The sequence below is a fragment of the Lutra lutra genome, chromosome 7 (genome assembly GCF_902655055.1).
Source record: "Lutra lutra chromosome 7, mLutLut1.2, whole genome shotgun sequence".
In the NCBI taxonomy this organism is placed as follows: Eukaryota; Metazoa; Chordata; class Mammalia; order Carnivora; family Mustelidae; genus Lutra; species Lutra lutra.
The window spans coordinates 98,227,441-98,250,429 of NC_062284.1; the positions used below are offsets into that span (position 1 = coordinate 98,227,441).

The 22,989-nt window shown below is 36.1% G+C and overlaps 1 protein-coding gene across 1 annotated transcript in view; it reads right to left on the reverse strand.

Annotated features, from left to right (window-relative positions):
* Positions 1-22,989, reverse strand: part of NEMF (nuclear export mediator factor) — a 53,293-nt gene that overhangs the window by 27,258 nt on the left and 3,046 nt on the right. Inside the window, exons 4-16 of the mRNA XM_047738431.1 lie at positions 21,765-21,890; positions 13,074-13,222; positions 12,026-12,093; positions 11,144-11,230; positions 9,057-9,130; positions 7,861-7,931; positions 7,707-7,782; positions 7,256-7,318; positions 5,075-5,152; positions 4,710-4,918; positions 4,039-4,230; positions 3,678-3,741; positions 1,245-1,333 (exon numbers count right to left, since the gene is read on the reverse strand). Of these exons, the coding sequence (XP_047594387.1) occupies positions 1,245-1,333; positions 3,678-3,741; positions 4,039-4,230; positions 4,710-4,918; positions 5,075-5,152; positions 7,256-7,318; positions 7,707-7,782; positions 7,861-7,931; positions 9,057-9,130; positions 11,144-11,230; positions 12,026-12,093; positions 13,074-13,222; positions 21,765-21,890 (1,346 nt within the window). The remainder of the gene's footprint in view (positions 1-1,244; positions 1,334-3,677; positions 3,742-4,038; positions 4,231-4,709; positions 4,919-5,074; positions 5,153-7,255; positions 7,319-7,706; positions 7,783-7,860; positions 7,932-9,056; positions 9,131-11,143; positions 11,231-12,025; positions 12,094-13,073; positions 13,223-21,764; positions 21,891-22,989) is intronic.

Below are 22,989 nucleotides of genomic sequence, written 5' to 3' on the forward strand. Positions count from 1 at the left end.
AAATAAGACTTCCAGACAGAAAGAAAAAAAATAACAAAAAGGAAAACACAATCTACAGAGTGCTAAGAAATATTTCCAGAAAATTTCTCAGAACTGAAAGTTTCTAAATTAAAAAGTGTCACAGAGAATCTAGCATAATGGATTAAAACATCTTCACCAACCTGTACCACTGTGAAATTTTAGAAAACAGAGAACAAAGATCTACAAGTTTACAGAAAGACAAAAATAAGTTGGTTTATTTTTTGTTTTTTTGTTTTTTGCATTTTGGGTTTGGTTTCTTTCTGAACATTAAAAAAAAAACAAATTTTCAATAAAGTATTATCAAAATGACATCAGACTTTTGAAGATCAAATCTGAAAGTTAACACAATAAACAATGACTTTAAAAGTCTGAAGAAAACATTTTCAAACCAGAATATACACTCAGCCAAACAATTAGGTGTAAACGTAAAAATAATTTTTTTTTATATATATTAGACCTCAAAAATTTTACATCTTATACACCCTTCTCATGTAGCCTCTAGAACACATATTCCATCAGTGAAGAAAAAGGAATTACGAGATCCAGGACAGAGAATCCAAAACAGAGAGGGGTAAAGAGAATTTCCAGGTTAAGAATAAAAGATCTTAAGATGTTAAGAGTAACTGATCTAGAACAAAGTAGGTCAAAAAGCTCATGAGAGATTTCTGCAAGATGATGCTGATAGAATTCCAACGTGCCTGAACACTCTTGGAAGAGAAAGGTAAATGAAACAACAATTTTTACCTTTAGGGAAGACAAAAAGCTGAGCAGGGAAAGAAAAGAAACATAATGTCATATGACTCAGCTGCAACTACAATTAAAATATTAATATAATATTAATGCTGAATATCAACTGTGGCACATTAGGCTATACCTTTACTAGGAGGCTGAGTGGTGTGTATGTGTGTGATGCAACACAAGCGGAAAGAATAAAATCCTCATCTTACACAGTGGAAGTCATTAATAGAGTATAAAACTGAAAAATTAAGAAGCAGCAGTATAAACATATTACTAAGAGAAAGGGAGGGATATACCAAAAGTAATCAGCTGAAAGAACTAACAATAGTTTCCATAGAGAGGAGGCAACAGGAGTAGGGGTAAAATGTTGCAGGGCTACTGGTTTTTGCAACAAACTTTACAGAACTGCTTGATTTTCTAAACAATGTGCATGTATAATTTTAATAAAAACAAAAAACTATATTTTTAAAAGGTTAAACACTTACCAGTACACTTTTCTTGCTTTCTGAATAGAGGTAACTGTCTGGACTTCTTTTAAGGTTTGCTTTGTTTTCTTTTCTGCTGATTTGAATGCCTATTTATAAGAAGAGAGTTTTTAAATAATTTGTTAAAAAAAATTTTGTTAAGAACATATTTAAATAACAGTAAGCAAGGAGCTCCTGGGTGGCTCAGTCTGTTAAGCATCGGACTCTTAATTTCAGCTCAGGTCATGATCTCAGGGTTGTGAGCTCGAGTCCCGCACTGGGTTCAGCACTGAGCATGGAGCCTGCTTGATTCTCTCTCCCTCTCTCTCTACTCCTCTCTCCCCCGACCCGACCCCCGCCACGTGCACAGGAACATATGCATTCTCTTTCTCTCTCTCAAAAATAAATAGATAGGTAAATTAAATAACATATATATATATAAAACACCAATAAATGACAGGGCAATAAATCATTAAATGTCACAAAATGGCACTATTTACACACACATCCCATACACACATGAAAGTAAAGAAGATTTTTTGTCTTAAATATTAAAATAATTTAAGTCAAAGATTTGCCACATACAAATATTTGCTCAAGACCTACAAATTACAAAAAGTATCATCTGTTTACCAGATATTGAGTATCTACCAAGTAATAGGTTCTGGACTTGATGCTGAGACACACAAGTGAACAAGACAAAGTTCTCACCCCCACCCCACCAGGGGGTCTAGGGAAGATACAAATATAAAACACATAATTATTCAAATAAAACATAGGTTAATCACTTCTAGAGATGCTGTGAGAGTAAACACGGGAAACTAATTTATAACTGCTTAGGTCAAACAAGGTATTTCTGAGGAAATGGCATTTGGGCTGAAGCCTTAAAGGTTAATAGAATTATCAAGGCAAAAATAGGAAGAAGAGCACTGTAAGCAAAAAAAGAAAAGGCCAGCTTGACCAGAAAGTAGTGCTCAAGGTAAAAATGTCAAGAAATGAGGCTGGAGAGGCAAACAGAGGGCCAAGTCATGAAGGCCACTCATTTAACAGATATTAATGTTACTATGTTCTAGGCAATATTCCAGGGGCTGGGACAACGTAATGAATAAAACAAAGATACTACTTTCATACAACCTGTATTCTAGAGGGAAGACAAATAAACATATGCTGGGAGGGTTTTTTGTTGTGTGTTTTTTTTTTTTCTTAAGATTTTATTTATTTGACAGAGAGACACAGCGAGAAGGGAAACTCAAGCAGGGGGAGCAGGCGAGGGAGAAGCAGGCTTCCTGCTGAGTAGGGAGCCCGATGCGGGGCTCAATCCCAGGACTCTGGGATCATGACCTGAGCTGAAGGCAGATGCTTAACAACTGAGACACCCAGGGGCCCTGGAAGGGGTGTTTTTTAAGAAGAAAAATAAAGCAGAGAGGGAGTGATTGAGGATAGTACTACTTTTAGTAAGAGTGGTCAAGAAAAGTCTCATCAAGTCTCATTTTAGAAAACATGCTAATGAATGGAGGGATCAAACCATGGAAATTCTGAGGGAAGAACATTCTCAAAAGAAAGAACAGCAAACACATATGCCCTGAGAAGGCAGCATGGGTCAGTTGCAGGGACAGCTAAATTCCCAGTGTATCTGGAAAGAGTGTAGCAAAAGGAGTGCAGGTGATTAGATGGGAGGGGAGCAGATCATGTAGGGCCTTTAGCAGAAGAAGGGCTTTGAACTGTCTTGTTTTGTTTTGTTTTTATTTGAGAGAGTGGCCAAGGGGTGAGGGCAGACAGCAGTAGGAGAGGGAGAGAGAAACCCAAGCGAACTCCAGGCTGAGCACAGAGCCTGACATGGGGTTCGATCTCACAACTCTAAGATCATGACCTGAGCCAAAACCAGGAGTCTGATGCTTAACAGACTACACCACCGAGGCACCCCTGAACTGTCTTAAGTAAGATAGGAAGCAACTGGATTTTGAACAGACAGAAATAATTTTATTTTTTATTTAAAAAGATCACTATGGCTGCTGTGTGAGGAACAAACTACAGGGAGAGAAGGGTAGAATGAGAGAGACCCAGGAAGAGGCTATTATTACTGACCATGTGAACAGAGATGATGGGGGCCTGGACTAATTAGTGGCCAGATTCTGGTTACACCCTTTAAGAAAAGCTACACGGATATGCTGATGAGGGAATGGATACGGTTTATGAGCAAAGGGTCTAGGATGAGTCCAACATTTTCAAGCCAAGTAAAGGGAAAAAAGAAAGCACTATTTACTGAGACAGGGAAGACTGGGAAGGAGGTTTGGGGAAGAAAATAAATACTGGAAATACACATATTTAAAGCAAAATCAAATTTGAAAGATATTTCTGAATTAGAAAACCTCATTTAAATAGAAGAAATAATTAGGGCCATTAAGTTAAAGCAGAGAAAAACAATTCACGTTCACTCTAAGAAATACTAAGTACCTTTTCAGCAGCTTCAACGGTCTTTTGTGTTTTCTTAGCAGCATACCTCTTGTGATCATAGTATCTAGAAAAATATATTTCTCTTAATTTTAAGTAAAATCTTTATTCTTTAGCTTTCTATTTATTTTATCTTATTTTAGATTCTCAAATCATACGAAACAAGTTTTGTGCATTACCCATCTTTATTTTATATGTTCCCTATGAAAACAAAGTTGTATAATGCACAAAATGAGATCTGAAAGTGTTTTCACCCAAAAGCACATACATACAAAACATATATACATATATTATCCTTAATATCCTAACTGGTTTATTGCAGATAGTATTTTACCTACAATTCATACTTATATTTAACACTTACTTTTTGGCATTGGCATATGCTGACAAGCTGAGATCAACATCAACAAGTAATGGCCTATTTTTCTGAGGCTTCTGCAGCTGTTTATTCTTCTGCTTTTTCTTTTTTCCTTTTGGTGGTTCAGTTTCATTTTTTTCAACACTGATGTCACCATCAACATCGTCATCTTCCTCCTCTGATAATAAGTATGGATTTCTATTAAAAATATTCAATAGTATTTCACTAATGTCAATGACATCACTTTGTTTTCAATTTTTTTTCCTCAATTACATTATAGATGGTTTACAATATTTAAATAGGTGCATTTGGGGGGGACACTAAGTGGCACAGTCGGTTAAGTGCCTAACTCTTGGTTTTGGCTCAGGTCGTGATCTCAGGGTCATGATACTGAGCCCCATGATGGGCTCCACGCTCGGCATGGAGGCTGCTTTGGATTCTCTCTCCTTCTCCATCCAACCCCACGTGTGTTCATGCACATGCTCACACTCTCTCACTCTCTAAATAAAATCTTTTAAAAAATTAAATAGGTGTCTCATCTCAATGTAAATTGTTTTTCCTTCATCTCTGAGGATAAATTTCCAAATAAAAGAGAAAAAATTTTAAATGAATACAGTGAACAATTAAATAGCAAACTGAAAACAAACATGAACTGCTTAACTAAGAATCAAACTTACCTTAGTAGCATTGTAACATGATTTGTTTGTAGTTTTAATTCTTTAATTGCATTTGCAACTGGGTCTCCTTGAGCTTGGGCTTCTTTCACAATTAACCCAATTTCTGTCCAATCTATCTGGTTGGCTAAAGCACTTCGAACAACCTGAATGGCTCTGTCAACTATTTGTAGGTTCATTTCTATGAGCTCTCCTTTAAGTTTGTCTATTTCCTTAAGAAATAAACAAAAATGTTTACTATAAAGCCAGTTAAAGTTACCATTTTTTCAGTTTTTAATTCCACTTAGTTAACACACAGTGTTGTATTTAAAGTCATCATTTTTTTTAAAGTTACCATTTATGAAAACTGAAAAAGCTAAACATAATACCTGAGCCTGCTGAAGAGCTTCTAATCGGTTTTCATGATCCTTTCGGACGTTATCTAATTTCTTCAATGCTTGTTTTTCCTTTTGTAGACAAAACAGATTTTAAAAAATTAGATTTCTCATGCCTTTTGTACCTTTTCTCTCTTCTGTCCTGAAACTCACTATCCCACCTTCACTTCAGCCCCCTAAATATTGTCACCTTGCTAGCGAAGGTTCCTATAGCCCACCTCCCAGGTCTATCCTACCCCAAAGTGTTTCAAGCTCTCAAATTACCTCTCCTGTCTACCCACTTCCCCTTCCCTATATAAGAAGGCATTTTGATTACTGGTGACACTGTATGTAATATAAGCCCCTAACGCCCCTGCATTATTCAAGGCAAAATTCAAGACACTGTCTTCCTAACACATAAAAGTGAAGTTTTGGGGAAATGCATTCTTAAAGAACATAAATTACCAAAATAGCTTCTTTTTATTTTATTGCTCCTTTAATTTTCTCATCATCATCTCTACAGAGTACTCTTTTTTTTTTTTTTTTTTTTTTTTACAGAGTACTCTTTTTCCTAAATTAATACCACAAAGGCTCATGGTATTCATTTACCTTCTATATAGCATTTTATCATGTATCATTTACATTTCAAGTTGACAGATTTGGAGCAAGTTTTCTAACACCAGCAATAACATCACCAATTAGTGAATGTTTGAATGCTGGATATAATATTTAAAAAATTTGAATTGGGACACCTGGGTGGTTCAGTCAGTTAAGCTCTGCCTTTGGCTCAGGTCATGATTTCAGGGTTCTGGGATAGAGTCCTGCATTGGGCTCCTTGCTCAGGAGGGAGCTTGCTTCTCCCTCTGCCTGCTGCTTCCCTGTTTATGCTCGCTCTCTGTTTCCTGCTCTCCCTGACAAATAAATAAAATCTTTAAAATAAATAAGTTAGTTAAAAATCTGAATTTTAAGAATGAAGACTATAAATAAAATCTTAAGAAAAAATTTTTTAAGAAAAGTGGGGGGTGGAGGACACCTGGGTGGCTCAGTCAGTTAAGTATCTGCCTTTGGCTAAGGGTCCTGGAATCAAGTTCCGAACTGGGCCCCTGCTTAGAGGAGAGTTTGCTTCTCCCTCTCCCTCTGCCCCTCCCCCTGCCTGTGCTCTCTTGCTCTCTCTGATAAATAAAATCTTAAAAAAAATTAAAAAACACAACAGTGACTATTAGAAGAGCACAGTGATCACTAAAATAATTTTTATGGATATTCTGATGCACATAAAAACATGTCATTCAATGGTTCCATGAAATAACTGTACTGGTTCATGTACTGCCACCGTGTGGCAGTAACACTATTTAATTCATTCAATCCACCTGCTTTGAAATTGTGCTGTTTAATTTTATTCAATAGAGGGAGGGTACAGGGATTCACATAATTTCAAATTTTTGCACACATATTTCAAGACTTTACCTGTTAATATATTTTTTAAGATTTTACTTATTTATTTGACAGAGAGACAGCGAGGGGGGAACACAAACCAGGGGAGAGGGAGAAGCAGGCTCCCCGCTGAGCACGTGGCCTGATTCAGGGCTTGATCCCAGGACCCAGCCGAAGGCAGATGCTTAATGACTGAGCCACCCAGGTGCCCCTACTTAATACTTTTGAAAAATCAAATCCCCTTCAAATCAAGAGTGACTGTGGCTAATTTCTGAAGCTGTTCTGCAGCAATGCTCCAAAACCGTGGTCAAATGTGCTGGGGAAACAGCGTATTAAACTCTCCTGCAGTTAGCCCACTTAGAAAAAAATAGTTTAATGATAAATATGATTAAATTGTACAGAAAGGACATTTCCCTCTCTTCTGGCCTATTTAAAAATCTCCTTGGAATAGTATTCCCTTAACAGTAAAGTTTGAGAAGCTTCGGGTTGCTGTAATAACGCAAATTATACTAAGGAATAAATAACAGGCCCACCTTCCCACTGTATTTTGCATTTTGCAGAATATCTGACATACTGATGGAACAAATGAGGGAATGCTTTTCAACAATGAGACCTCCCCTGGACCTTTATCAATAAACCAAGGGATCAGGGCATTCCCATACCACTTCTGAAAGGCTGCCCATTCCTATTATGAAAGCATCATTTACACAGCAAACCACACTAAGGCTAGCTGGTTTAATATAAATGTTTTCAGCAATACCATACCTGTTGTAAAGCTTTTAAATCTATTTTCTGACCTTCTATCTTGGAATAAAATTCATCCACAGCCTTATTAGGAAAAAAAAAAAAGATAATGACTAGTTTAAAAAAAAAAAAAAAAACATGGTCTCTACTTCAACTTACATACATAGAGTTTTAGAGTCCATTTTATGTTATAACACTACTCAAAGAACTTGAACAGATTCCCAGTAAATGTATCATATAGATAAACAGAAAGAATCAACTTAAGTTAAAATCTTTGGTCCTTCATCTTCAAATAAGAGGTCAACAAAACTTTTCAATAGTTTTTATTTGTGAGTGCATTGATTTTTAATGTCCAGATTCACAGAGACTGTAAACCCAAAAATATTTTCAATTTAGCAATCAAAGCAAGTTGGTATTAATTTAATAACTCATATTGTGCTAACTGGTCAAAAAACAGAATTGGAAAACCCACCTTGTCAAATGATTCAAATTCTATATATGGACATTGTGAATGTTGAGAAAACAAGAAAGGATGAAATTCCTCATACCTGTAAAACATATTTATTATATCATTCAAGAACATTAATAAACATCCAAAGCAAATTGACTCATGCCTACATGCTTACGTGAATATGTCTTCAGTCGGTTTATCTACTTCCAAGCTTGGTTTTATTTCTCTTTTCTGAATGATGTACCCCTACAAAAATCCAATATTAAAACTCTTTCTCTTCATAGTTAACAAAGATTTACTTTCCACGGCTGATATAAATTTTATTAATTTAACTTATAAGATTATTCCAGTTTTAAATAATCTGCTGCATTTGTCTATTGATTGCATCAATTCTTAAATGATGTTTCTAGACTAAGTATTATTAAATAATACTTTTTCATATGGACAAGAAAAAATAAAAAAATGAAAACTAGTGATTTGATAAAATGGTGGGATTATACGTGTACACTACACTTTTTTCTTTCCACTTTTAGATGTTCTGCAACTTTGAAAACAACCAGAAGCATTTTACTTCCAGTAGAAAGTCTTAGATTCATTTTGTTGGTAGGAAATTTTAATTCATTTAAAGAACTGAGCAAGCATATTTGCACTGAATTTAGGTGTAATTAATCAGAACTTTTTTCTGAACTTCTGTTATAAATAAAGTTATACTTCGAATACAGAAGAAAAAGAAGGTATGAGATAATTCAGAGGATATTTGCCTATTAGAGTGATGTAAAGGAATGGGTAGAAATCAGAGAGGGAGACAAACCAGGAGAGACTCTTAACTGAGGAAAGAAACTGAGGGTTGCTGGAGGGGATGTGGGTAGGAGATGGGGTAACTGGGTGATGGGCTTTAAGAAGGGCACATGGTGTGATGAGCATTGGGTGTTATACGCAACTGATGAATTACTGAATTCTACATCTGAAACTAATGATGTTCTATATGTTGGCGAACTGAATATAAATTAAAAGAAATTTTAAATATAAAAAATAGTGATGTAAATCACTAATTTTTAAAAAAGCACTAGCAAATTAAAATATGCTCCTCTATCTAAAAATCAACCTAAGAGGATATATTTTCAAATCCCTCAACTTTCCTGGTATACCAGTAATGACTTGACCTAATACTTTCTACAAAAGAAACAGAAGAAAAATTATAAACCCAACATGAATTTAAAAAAAAACAAACCCTAGAATAACCATATTATAGATGTTGAATTTCCAAGTTACAACAAAACACTTAAAGGTAGTGATCCTTAATGAACCTAAATTCTGAAAATCTAAATAAACAGAACCACAACAATATACAGTAAGTATATGTGGTACTACCTTTCCACTGAAGTTGGACGTTGTTTTCATGTAGTCTTCTGCTTGCTGCAGACAAACAAGTATTTTTTCAATATCTACAGAATAAAAATGGAAAAAAGGAGTGCCAATCAAGTGTCAATTAACAACTATTAAACATGTTGATGGAATAATAAAAAATGTTCGAGAAAAGCAGATATAGTTATTTCATGTTTGTAATCAGTAGATGTAATTAAGGACGTGTTTTGGCCAGCTAGTGATTCCAATAGTTTTTTACTGAATCATTTTTCCCCCTCATGATCTTAAGGGTATTTTGTTCATATACTAAATTCCCTTACGTATTTGGGCCTATCTCTGAATTGTTTATTTTGTATTTCTTCAAAAACTGTCAGATTCTTAATATATTTTAATGTATGAAATGGTTATTCTCCATCACTATTATTATAATTTTATATTATAACTTATTATTATTATATTATTATATATATTATATTATTATAATTATACTATTATTTTCCAGAGTTTTCCGCAACACTTCACATGCTTTTATTCCACAAGAATATCAGATTTGAAACAAAACACTACAACTGCAAAAACAATACCACCTGTTGGCATTTTGATCAGGATTGCACTGAATTCACATTTTAAATACTAAAGCATTCACTAAAACATTTAACATGTATTTTTTTAAAATTTTATTTATTACAGAGAGAGAGCATGAGAAGGGAGAAGGTCAGAGGGAGAAGCAGACTCCCTGCTGAGCGGGAAGCCCGATGTGGGACTCTATCCTGAGACCATGACCTCAGGTGAAGGCAGACACTTAACTGAATGAACCGCCCAGGGAGTCTTAACTTGTAATTTTAAACATAAAAACATTTACAGTAAAAATTACTATCACCTGGTGGCTCAGTGGGTTAAAGCCTCTGCCTTCGGCTCAGGTCATGATCCCAGGGTCCTGGGATCAAGCCCTGCATCAGGCTCTCTGCTCAGTAGGGAGCCTGCTTCCCTTCTCTCTCTCTCTCTCTCTCTGCCTGCCTCTCTGCCTACTTGTGATCTCTCTCTCTGTGTCAAATAAATAAATAAAATCTTAAAAATAAAAAAAAAAAATCTTAAAAAAAAATACTATCCCTAAACCTTAAATTATATATACATAATCCCAAAATATAAACATGAAGAAGGACTTTTTAAAAATTTTACATGAGAATCTGCAGATAAATTTGTCAAAGACCAAGTCGTCCATTTCCCTTGTATTTCCTCTAATTTTTACTATCCTAATCTGGCAATTTAGTTAGGTTCCCTTAAGTAATTATAAAAGCCTAATTCATCATATAGCTACATTACAGTTCTTTCAGAATTAAAATGCATGCATAATGCTATTTCTAAAAGCACTCTAACTTCCTAGTCAGAAGGTGAATAATTCAACTCCTTCAAGCCTGTACCAGAGACTATTGTTTGATAACCACTTCAAATATTTAGGTAGAGGAAGAGAAACTGTTCTAAAGTTGAAAGGTAATAAGGTAGAGACTGAACTGTGAGTTACTAGGGATAAAGTGCCACATTAGGGTGGCACCTGGGTGACTCAGTCTATTAATCATCTGCCTTCAGCTCAGGTAATGATCCCAGGGCCCTGGGATCAAGCCTGCTCAGTGGGGAGTCTGCTTCTCTCTCTCCCTCTGTACCCCTCACCCACAGCTTGTGCTCTCTCACTCTGTCCCAAATAAATAAAATCTTTAATGATAAAAGTGGGGCATCTGGGTGGCTCAGTCAGTTAACAATCTGCCCTTGGCTCATGTCATGATCCCAGGGTCCTGGGATTGAGCCCCACGTTGGGCTATCTCTTCAGTGGGAAGCCTACTTCTCCCTCTGCCCCTCCTCCTGCTCGTGTTTTCTCTTTCTCTCAAATAAATAAATAAAATCTTAAAAAGAAAAAAAAAAAAAAGATAAAAGGGCCACATCAGTGTAAGAAGCTGGGAATACGATATGGATAGAACATTCACAGGTCAAATGTTTTTAAGTTTATAACTACCTGCTCACTTTTATTATTTTCTCAGAATTTTCATAGTTTTAAAAAAGGAAATAAATGAAAATGGACTTGTAGCATGCAGGGATACCTTTGCTTTCAAATTTTTCATCCACTTTGACATTGCCAGAGAATCCATTTTCTATAAGACAGTGTTCAATGAGAGCTGGTCCATAGGCTGTAAAAGCAGAGGGTATCATTTTTAGTATTTTCCTATAAAGTTTAAAATTCAAAATATAATTCAAAATTTTTATCCCAATATAAATATCTACTCAATAACAGTAGGCAGTGAAAATGACAATTTACTTATTTTGCTTTTTAAAATTTTTTTTTTTTTAGTTTACTTATTTTGAATGTTATTAGAAATAACAATTCAAGGGGTGCCTGGGTAGCTCAGTGGGTTAAAGCCTCTGCTTTTGGCTCAGGTCATGATCCCAGGGTCCTGGGATGGAGCCCTGCATCAGGTTTCCCTCCTCTCTCTCTGGCTGCCTCTCTGCCTACTTGTGATCTCTGTCTGTCAAATAAATAAAATCTTAAAAAAAAAAAAAAAAAAAAGAAAGAAATAACAATTCAGGTACTTAAAAAATTTGAGACTGTAATACAATTATAGAAGTCAGTGCCTAAGTTATAGAAATTTAATGGAATTGAGCCACATATTAAGGACATAAATCAGGAATGAAAAGATAGTTTTAATATCCAAAAGCTGGCTAATGTTAATAGACTAAATTAATAAAAAATCCCAACTTGCAAATTTTATGTGTGCTATACTAACTGCTGAAAAGCTGCAGAGATAACTTTTAATGACTTCTAATTTCTTAAGGGAATCCTGAAAACTACATTTTCATGCAAACATTTCACTGCTCTAATAATACATTATATGTTAATAAAAAATAAAAAATTATAAAAAATAAAAATAAATAAATAAAAGGGGGAAAGAAAAACCCATTTCACTGCTCTATTTAGGATTACTCACGAAGTAATGGGTTAAGAACTCTCTTCAGTAGTTCACCCTTAGGTGCACTGGCTATTATTTCAGTCAATCTGTGAAAACAAAATTGACATGCCTCTTACTACTTTGTATTTAACAAACAGCAATATTCATATTCATAATACTTTCATATACATCAAATTGCCTGATCATCAGGGTACTCAAGTACAAGAGGAATTAGTTCACTTTGTAGGTAAGAAAATGAATTGTAAAAGTAATTTATCCAAGGGTAGTAGGTTCCTGAGCAGCAGACTGGGACGTGAAACCAAATTTTCTAAGAAAAATCAATACTTTCTCAACTAAGTCATATTGCTTACTGCCAGTGTGTTCATACATGACAGGTAAGCGATGTTTTCATGTTAACAGGTAAATGATTGTAGAACCTGGTGATACATCTCAATACCTGGAATGGCTTTACCTAATTATGCACTTGGTAGGAACTCTTACCGATGCTGCGGGCCGCTCTAGTCCCCAGATCAGCAGCATCAGCATAACCTGAGAACTTGTTAGAAATGTAAATTCCTGGGCCTATCTCAGATCCACTGATTCAGACACTGAAAGCAGGGGCAGCAATTATGTTTTATTAAGCCCTCCCCGAGAATGTGATGCATGCTACACTTCATAGAAGCTCTCCTATAGCTATTAGCCAGCAAAACCTTTCAGCCAGAAGAGTACAGTTAAAATCAGCACCTTATCCTACAGTACTCCCTTTTCTTAGCTAAACCATTTCCATTTGCACTCTGCCCAAGACAGACATCTGTCTTGTCACAGAATAGCTAATAAGTCCCCTCACTTTACCAAGAAATCATAAACATCTGAACACCAGACTTAGATAAAAAGACTTACATTTGCTACCTACAAATGAAGCTTAGTTGCTTATATGCATTTATGTAGTTCAAGCAATCCAAACGTACTTACTGTATGCAAGTAAACAAAATATTTTTTCTGATGTTGACAGTTCATTCATATTTTGACCTATGACCTATTTTACCTTCTAATACATTATGAAATGAGCTTAAATAAAACATGTTACCTTTCCAAGGTAAGCAAAGGCTCAGCAGCTCTAGCATGATCAACTGGATAGCGTTCACGAACAGCAAATTTAACATCATCTGACTCATCAGTTCGAAATCTCAGGATATTCAAAATTAGGTACTCATAATCTGTAAGAACAATGTTTCCCTGTAATAGAATAAAATATAATTTACTGCTTTTCCCAAATCATTCTTAAAACTTCGTAAAAAGTGAGTAAAAAGGGCGCCTGGGTGGCTCAGTTGGTTAAGCGTCTGCCTTTGGCTCAGGTCATGATCCCAGCGTCCTGGGATCCAGCCCCACATCAGGCTCCTGGCTCAGCAGGAAGTCTGCTTCTCCCTCTCCCTCTGCATTTCCCCTTGCTGATGCTCACTCGCTCTCTCTCTCTCTCTCTTTCTGTCTCAAATAAATAAATAAAATCCTTTTTTAAAAAAGTGAGAAAAAATGCAGTCTCTTAAAAACTTAATCAAAGCTACAGAAATGAAGTTACAAGCAAAAAACATTTAAGTCACATCTAAACACTGCTCTTTTACATTTGCACAGCACAGACTGTGAAGTAAGATGAGCAAATAAAGTACCCCAAGTTTGAAACATAATGAAGGAATGCACAGCAACTTTAAACTCATTGTCTGATGGTTCTACAGAAGTCACTATTAGAAGCACAACAGAGTTACTCCGTTTTTGGAATTGGCTTTCTTATAAAAGACCTACATTAGTATCCATTTTCACTAACCAAAAGAAATCCAAAAAGGATTTTCACTTTTATGAAAAAAAGGCAAAAAAAAAAAAAAGCACTCAGTGTGTTTTGCAGTGATCTGTTATAGAGTCAGCACATACCCCAAGCAGTAAAAGGTGGTATCACTGATTGCACAGAATTACCCTCAGCATCTCCGCATCAAGTGATCAAAGCTTTGAACTATCTGTGCTTTATCTCTACTTATTTTGTGCAAGTATTAGTAAGACACAACTTAAATCAGAAGAGGCTGGGGTGCCTAGGTGGCTCAGTCAGTTAAGTGTCTGCCTTCAGCTCAGATCATGATCGCAGGGTCCTCGGATTGAGCCCCATATCAGGGAGCCTGCTTCTCCCTCCCTCCCAGCTCATGCTCTCTCTCGCTATTTCTCTCTCAAATAAATAAATAAAATCATTTAAAAAAATAGTCTTAACCATAGGAGACTCTTAATCTCATAAAACAAACTGAGGGTTGCTGGGGGGTGGGGGTGGGGGAATAGGGTGGCTGGGTTATGGACATTGGGGAGGGAATGTGCTATGGTGAGTGCTGTGAAATGTGTAAGCCTGACGATTCACAGACCTGTACCCCTGGGGCAAATAATACATTATATGTTAATAAAAATAATTTTTAAAAATTGTCTTAAGAAAAAAAGAAAAGCCTAAGAGAAGTTATTTTTTGGGTCTTGGAATGCTCAAAATTTTTTCCACATAAATTGATGGCAACTGTGTCTTTGCTTTACACTATCTCAGCTTAGAAAAGGTTTCACAAGAATGTCTCTACTTTTGGACAGTAGGGGAAACCTGTAGTCAATTAACACCTTGATAACCACCAGTTGAACTAACTGCTGACCTTGTATGAGGCAGGTCTACAAATACTGTATCTTAGAACAATTCAGAACAGGTATTTCAGAGCTAAGTGAAGAGATATTTTTCTTTTAATAGCAATAGTTATGAGGCAAAATGACTAAAGATAGTTATACCCTCTATCCAAGTAATTCCACACTTACAATGTAGCCTAATGTAATAATAACTCAATAAAACCAAAAGCTACATGCTTAAAGATATTTATTGAAGTTTACTTACAACAGAAAAAACTAGCAATGGCCTAAAGGTAAAAATTAGGGAAATTGCTGAATTATGATATATCAACATAACAAACTATTTAAAAGCTGTTAACGTATGAAAACTATGTCTTTTTTTTTTTTTTTGATTTTTTTTTTTTTTATTTGACAGACAGATCACAAGTAGGCAGAGAGGCAGGCAGAGAGAGACAGGAGGAGGCAGGCTCCCTGCCGAGCAGAGAGCCCGATGTGGGACTCGATCCCAGGACCCTGAGATCATGACCTGAGCCGAAGGCAGAGACTTTAACCACTGAGCCACCCAGGCGCCCTGAAAACTATGTCTTGAAAAAGTAGAGGAATGTTTATAATCTAGATTAAGTAAAAAATAACAAGACAAAAAAAAAACACCTCTGTATCTAGGAAGTGGAAAGCAAATATATGGGAAAATGAAAATATTAAAAGATTAAAAGGACTTCTTAAAATTTAATATTGTTACATAATCTTTTCAATAAAAAAATGGGGAAACTTTTTTTTTTAAGATTTTATTTATTTATCTGACAGAGATGACAAGCAGCAGAGAGGCAGGCAGAGAGAGAGGGGAAAGCAGGCTCCCTGCTGAGCAGAAGCCCGATGTGGGGCTCAATCCCAGGACCCTGGGATCATGACCTGAGCCAAAGGCAGAGGTTTATTAACCCACTGAGCCACCCAGGCACCCCGGGAACTATTTTTTAAGATTTTATTTATTTGAGAGAGAGAGTGCAGGTGAGGAAGAGGTAGAGAGAATCTGAAGCAGACTCTGCAACTGAGCACAGAGCCAGACACGGAGCTCAATCCCACAACCTCAAAACCATGACCCCAGCCTAAACCAAGAGTCAAGTGCTTAACCGACTCAGCCACCCAGGAGAAGAAGGGAGAAACTTAATGAAAATAAAACTGCCCAAAGAATACAGCCTTCCAAATTTATTATAGGCAGCAAAGACAAGGGTTGTCATAGAGTTAAAATACCTGGGGCGCCTGGGTGTCTCAGTCATTAACTGTCTGCCTTCAGCTCAGGTCATGATCCCAGAGTCCTGGGATCAAACCCTACATCAGGCTCCCTGCTCAGCAGGAAGCCTGCTTCTCCCACTTCCTCTGCTTCTGTTCCCTCTCTCCCTGTGCCTCTGTCAAATAAATAAATAAAATCTTAAAAAAAAAAAAATACAAAGAAGCATCCATGTAAGGAATCACAAATGCTTTAGCAACTAATTTGAAGTTGGTCAGAGAAGATAGTAAGAGTAGCCCGAGTCTCACGTTGGGGAAGATAGGCTGCAAGATTAGTGGCGTCAACAGATGGGACCACCATTAACCTTGATTAACCTTGATTACTAGGTGTTGAAAGAGTAATACCTACTCCTGAAAGTTCTGACTTCAAAGCATTCATGCATTTAACTTAACATAAAAGTTAACTGAAGAAGGAAAAGTTGGGAGCTTGGAAAATGGCCATACAGTGTCTAATTCAGGAATATACAACTTGAAAAACAGGCCCAGCCATAAAGCCTGCCATAGAGAAGGTACTTAATAAATGTTCGTTGAATCAAAATGTGCAGTTACCAAGACCATCTGACAGATCCCAAGGCAGTTACTTCCCTGGAAGTGTTTTTTTTCCTTAAATAAAGGTTTCCCAAAACTTTTCTGTAAGATGGTTCCCCCCATCTAAAAAAATTCTGTGATCAAATTAGTTGGAAATTCTAAGTTAACAAATCCTTCTCTAGGGGATATACACATCACATTATTATATTAAAGGCACTGATAAGTCCTAGAGTTAAAAAAAATTATATCTTACTTTGTTATCAAAGGTCCTCAAATTTTAATGGCTAGGGGATCCATATTTCTAGGTACACCTATTAGCTATGGAAGGTGGTATCTAAGAAACATACTTTGGGAAATACTGTGCTTGACTCTGATAAACTCAATAAACTACTTTCTGATCTTAACTTACTTTCTCCAGAGTCTTTCTTACTGAAACTTTGTTATAAATGAATAAGCTGACTTTCTTAAATGAATCTGAGTAGTAATCACCTCTTTACCCAAGGTCTGATCAACTCTAGATAAACCATGCATCAAAATTCCAGACATGAAGGCTGGGAGATCAAACCTTGGTTTGAGGAAAGAGCAATCTTCAAGATTTACTGTAACCACCAACCAACCTACCTCTCTTAGATACCACAGTGACTACTGAAAATTCCCAAGCACATACTCCCATGTACAAAATCCTTATTTTCTATTTCCAACTCATCAATAACTGGACCTCTGAAACGTAGCAGTATGCATGCCAATTGCTCAAACCCTTCAAAATATAAAGGCCCTAAATGCAATGGGGTATTCGGGATTGTCCCAGAATAGAAAAAGGACATGTACTAGAAAAACTGGTAAAATCTGAAAAGAATATACAGTTTAATTAACAGCAATGCATCAATGTTAATTTCTTGGTTTTGACACATGGACTATGATTAGGTAAGATGTTAATGTTAAGAAAAACTACATGAAGGGCATATGATAACTTTCTGTATTACCTTTTCAACTTTTCTATAAATCTAAAATTATTACAAAATAAAAAGGTTGTTTAGATTTTTTAAAATTAAAGATTACACAAAGTCATTGTATAGAAAGAATTTTTATGCATCATTAAGGTCTAAATTAAATTGAAAAAGAAAAGGGGCGCCTGGGTGGCTCAGTCAGTTAAGTGTCTGATTTTTGACTCCAGCTCAGGTCTTGATCTCAGGGTCATGAGATCAGCCCTGTGGCTGGCTCTGCTCAGCAGGGGGTCTGCTTGGGCTTCTGTCTCCCTTGCCCCTCCCCGCCATCACCCCAACGCCTGCCCACGTGTTCATTCTCTCTCTCTCAAATAAATAAATCTTAAACAAACAAACTGAAAAAGAAAAAAAAAAAAAAACCTGCAAAGACCCATACCTAGTATATGATTGGTCACTTAGAGAGACCAAAGCCCAAGCATGCCTGCCATTAGTTACATTCTAGAGATTTCCCCCCACCAAATGAAAAAATTTTTTTTTGTGTGGTGGTGCGGAGAGGGAAAGAGACCATAAATAGGAGACCAAACACAACAGTGGCTACCTTGGGATGAGGAAATGGTCTGGGCTAGGAATGATAAGACCCTCCACTTTAATTCTATGTATTTCTCTATATTCTGGAAAATGTTTTCATATACTACTTGTAAGAACATGTTTAATTTAAATGGTAGACTAGGTTAATTCCAACCACTGTCCTACTGAGAAATAGAAAAGCTGGACAAAATACATAAAACGGCTGCCTTCGGCTCAGGGCATGATCCCAAGGTTCTGGGATCAAGCCCCGGCATCGGGCTCCCATCTCCATGGAAAGCCTGCCTCTCCCTCTCTCACTCTGCTTGTGTTCCCTCTCTCGCTGTCTCTCTCTCTAATAAATAAATAAAATCTTAAAAAAAAAGAAAGAAATAAAAAATGCAACCAAGACAGTAAACATTTACAGGACCAAATCCTAGGGGAAGAAAACTCAGAAAGGTTAAGTCCCACGCTTGGGGCTAATTTTCCCCTAGCATCATTTGTCTAACTGTTAAGAAGTAGCTGATAGGCTGAGAAGCTGAGCATAAATTTTGACAAACTTACAGGACAACTAAGGGGAATAAAAACTAGACTTCAGAGTCCAAGTGAAAGATGAGTTGGGGAGGGAGGATACGCTGTAAATCCAACTCTGAATAGTGAGTCATAAAGGCTGCATCTCAGGGGAAGAGATGAATCGGAAATATACCAGCTTCTCCAGGCCCAGCTTCTAATCAATTCAATTCTTAACTGGAGTGAGGTAATCTGGTATTATTTGTGTCTTTAGCTACTTGTAAAAAGCAATTATCTTCTCTAGAGGAAGAGAACATCATTCCAGATCTCACAATGTAACTATTGTTTTTCCTACTCAATGCCTGCAACACAATATAATAACCAGACATGTGAGGAGACAACACAATGTAATTAAAATAAAAAGAAACAACAGAAACTAAAAACAGACACGCAAAGCAATTCTAAATGATTCTTGTCCGATAGCAATAAAATTAGTGATGGAAAACAGGTCAAAGAAAATATGGCTGAATTTCCTAAAACTGATGAAAAACATCAACTCATTTCTAGAAGTGCTATGAATCCCCAAAAGATAGTTTCAAATAAAAACTCAACTAGGCACACCACAGCAAAACTGAAAACTGAACACGAAGAGAAAAAATTTTAAAGCATCCAGATAAAAAGGCCAGGTTACCTTCAAAAGAGCTGACACTGATTTCAATAGGAACAATGGATGACACAAGACAATGAACGATTTTTGTAACTGTAAAAAGAGTATTTAATTAACAATTGAACCAACTAGATGGTAAAACTGGTTGTAAGAGAAATGAAATAAGTGAAATATTTAGGGTAACTAAGAGAATGATTGTATAAGATTGACAATTCAAGGCAGTAAAATAGACCAACCTTTGGGGATATCTTTTCTCTGGACAGATACAATTTGAATCTCTACTGGATGCAATTATTTTCATTGCTATGATGCAAGAAATATTTGTACTGCTATTAGTTTGCTACAAGTTAAAATCTACCTTTATAGAATCATTTAAAAAAAAACCTAACCAATAGTAAATACTAAATTAAAGCTATACATCCTTAAGGAAAAAGATAATCCCCAGGAATGCCTACTAGACAGCACTCAGTAGGATACTAAAATGACATTTTGTCCTTTTTGTCTCTTTTCAAAGAGACAAAGGGATATTTTTTTTTTTACAGTCCCCTCTCATGATCATAACATCCAAAATTATTGATGACAAATACACACACACATAAGCTACTCTCATTGCATCTTGGCCTGATTTATTTATATAGGTACAGCAAGAAATGTTAATTAACATATACAAATCTCCTTACAGTCAGCAAATCTATTTGACAGAGAGAGATCACAAGCAGGCAGAGAGGCAGGCAGAGAGAGAGGAGGAAGCAGGCTCCCCGCTGAGCAGAGAGCCCGATGCGGGGCTCGATCCCAGGACCCTGAGATCACGACCTGAGCCGAAGGCAGAGGCTTCAACCACTGAGCCACCCAGGCGCCCCACAGTCAGCAAATCTAGAAGCCACAACTGCTTCTTACAAGGTAAGAAGCAGTTACTAAAGCCGTAATAATTATTGCTGCCTGGAGAACTGATAAAAAATTTGGGATTTTATTTTCAAAAGTTTGTTATCCCAGAGATTTAAAAGTTAGTACTTGGTTATAATTCAAAGCTTATGAAACCAAACCAAAACAGAAAAACAAAGAAACAAAAAAACCTCCACTACTCACTATGTCTGTGGTATACCTATAAACATAGGTAAATTTCTCTTTAAAGTTACTCAAACCTACACGGATGTGATCTTCCTCACAATAAGCTAGGACCTTACATGCCACAAAAAAGGTACAAAACCAGTTTCTCAGGAGAGCTTTGTGGACACTACTATTCCATATAAAATATAACCCCAATGACAGCAAATTACCATATAAGGAATAGATCACTTCAATTTGTAGAAGTATGAACTACTTAAGATCAAGAGAAAGACAAAGGGCTTTATCATATAGTACAATAAGACACTCATCACAAAAATAACATTAACAATATTCTGAAAAAAAAAAAAAATTAACCACAATTATATTCTCTCCAGCTTATTTAGTCCTGTGTGATTAATTCTTTTTTTTTTTTTTTTTTAAAGATTTTATATTTATTTGTCAGAGAGAGAGAGGGAGAGAGAGCAAGCACAGGCAGACAGAATGGCAGGCAGAGGCAGAGGGAGAAGCAGGCTCCCTGATGAGCAAGGAGCCCGATGTGGGACTCGATCCCAGGACGCTGGGATCATGACCTGAGCCGAAGGCAGCTGCTTAACCAACTGAGCCACCCAGGCATCCCACTGTGTGATTAATTCTGATCATCCTAGATCACAGGTTGGCACTCTATTTTCATAGAAGCTTCTGCTTCTAGATTAAATTAAGTCTCACAAATTCTAATTTGGTTCCCTGATATATTTTGGCATTTGTCTAAGCAATACTGGCTTGGATGATGTGAGTCAATATATTATATAAGAGCAGGGGGTCAAGATACCAAAAAAAGCTAACTCTGTAAAAGGCAAGATAGTAAACATTTTAGCATTTGTGGCTACATGTGGTCTCAATTGCATCTTCTTTTCTATTTTTTAAGAGCCCTTTTAAAACATAAAAGCCATTCTTAAGCTCACGAGCTTTATAAAAAGGGGATACAGGCAGTTTAACAACTCCTGTTTAAGAGTATCTGATATGTCCTCTCAACCAAGGTTCTGAAACTGACCTCATTGTCGAAGGCCCAATATAATGACAAAATTACAGAGACAGAACAGATTGGTAGTTGTCAGGAGGTAGGGATGGTGGGAGGAAGTAGGGTGGGTGGATATTACCATAAAGGGGTATCACCAAGATCTCTGTGGTAATGGAAAATTCTGTATCTTGACTACAGTGGTGGTTACATGTATCTACAAAGGTGGTAAAATACACAGAACTAGATGCACACTAGTCCTGATTTTGATACTGTATTCTAATTATGTAAAATGTAGCAACTGAGGGACACTGACATATCTTTGCAACTTTCTGTGAATCATAGTCATTTCCAAACAAAAAAGTTTTTTAAAAAATTTTTAAAAGATGGTATCATACAAATTTTAATTGACCACTACCTGAGACCACATACAAAATCAACTTCAGATGGGCTGCAGTTGCAGTTGCCTGTAAGGGAAGGGGCAGAAGATTCCCTGACCATGTTTTACAGTACAATAGCATTGCACAAATAAGTAACAATATAATGATCAATTACCCTTGCTATCATTGCCCAAATTTAACTTACCCTATCATAGAGCTCAATGATTAAGTGATAAGCAGCTTCATCACTTCCAAATTGAAAGTCTACAATTCTATCCACACCAAGTTGTTTTGCACTGACCAAACGCCGACTCTTCAAATGTTTTCGACACTAGTGAAAAACAGAAGAAAAAGTCATTTATACAGAAGTCAATTTCTAATCGTTTGATACTGGTTTGTAAGTAAGTTTCCTCTTTTCATTACTGTCAGTAATAACATTTAAAAAGTAGTAAACAAAAGTTTGCAGATGATAATCTAAGGAAAAATATTTTATTTCAGACGACCCCACTAACTCTGAAGCAGTACTTTATACTTTTTTAAGAAGACAATGACAGACCTACAGAGAAATTTATTTTGTTTATACCACTGTTAAATCCCTTTTTCTTACCCTGATGTCCTCACTCAAAACTATAACCTTTTAAGCCCCTTTCTAGTTCCATCTTTTAAGTATCCCCAATTTCCTTTGTGTTCAAAATTAATTAGTGGTTTCCACTAATCTTCTACTTCAAATACAAATTCTGAACCATGAGCTTATTGGTATTCTATAAGTTAGTCCTCTACATACAACCAATTACCTTCTATTCCCAAAAATTTATTAATCCAACCCAGACAGATTTTTTCTGGTACCGTCTCCAAAGGTTTTGATCAACTTAGCTCAAATCCAAATGTATTAACTCCCATTCCTTATCAAATCCCATTCTTCCTATCCCTAAGTCATGATGTTCTTTTCTTATTAGCAATTAAAATAAAATTAACATTTTTAAACCCAAACACAAATTACCTGGTAAGCACCTATTGCTTTAGATTTTATGTACCATCCTTTAGTAGAAATATTTAAGTATAATACAGACCAGAAATAAGACTACTCTGTAGTGCCCCCCAAAATTTTCCAATTGTTTCTAATTCTTGAATTAGAAAGACCCCTTAGTCAAGACCAGTTAGAATGCTTTCAAGACATTGAAATGCTTTCAAGACATCTTTTACAGAGATGTTAATATAAAGTCACCTTAAAAAAAAAAAAAATCAAAAGAAAGAAATATATAATCAATTTTAGAATGCCAACTCTTTGATAACCAAGACTTCTTCCCCAGACCTGATAGTTCAAATTGACTAAAATTCTCATTTTATGTACTAATATATTCAGGCAGATGTAATAAGACTTTTCAAACTTCTAACAATCTCGCCTTCCTATATTCAATAGTTCTGACTTA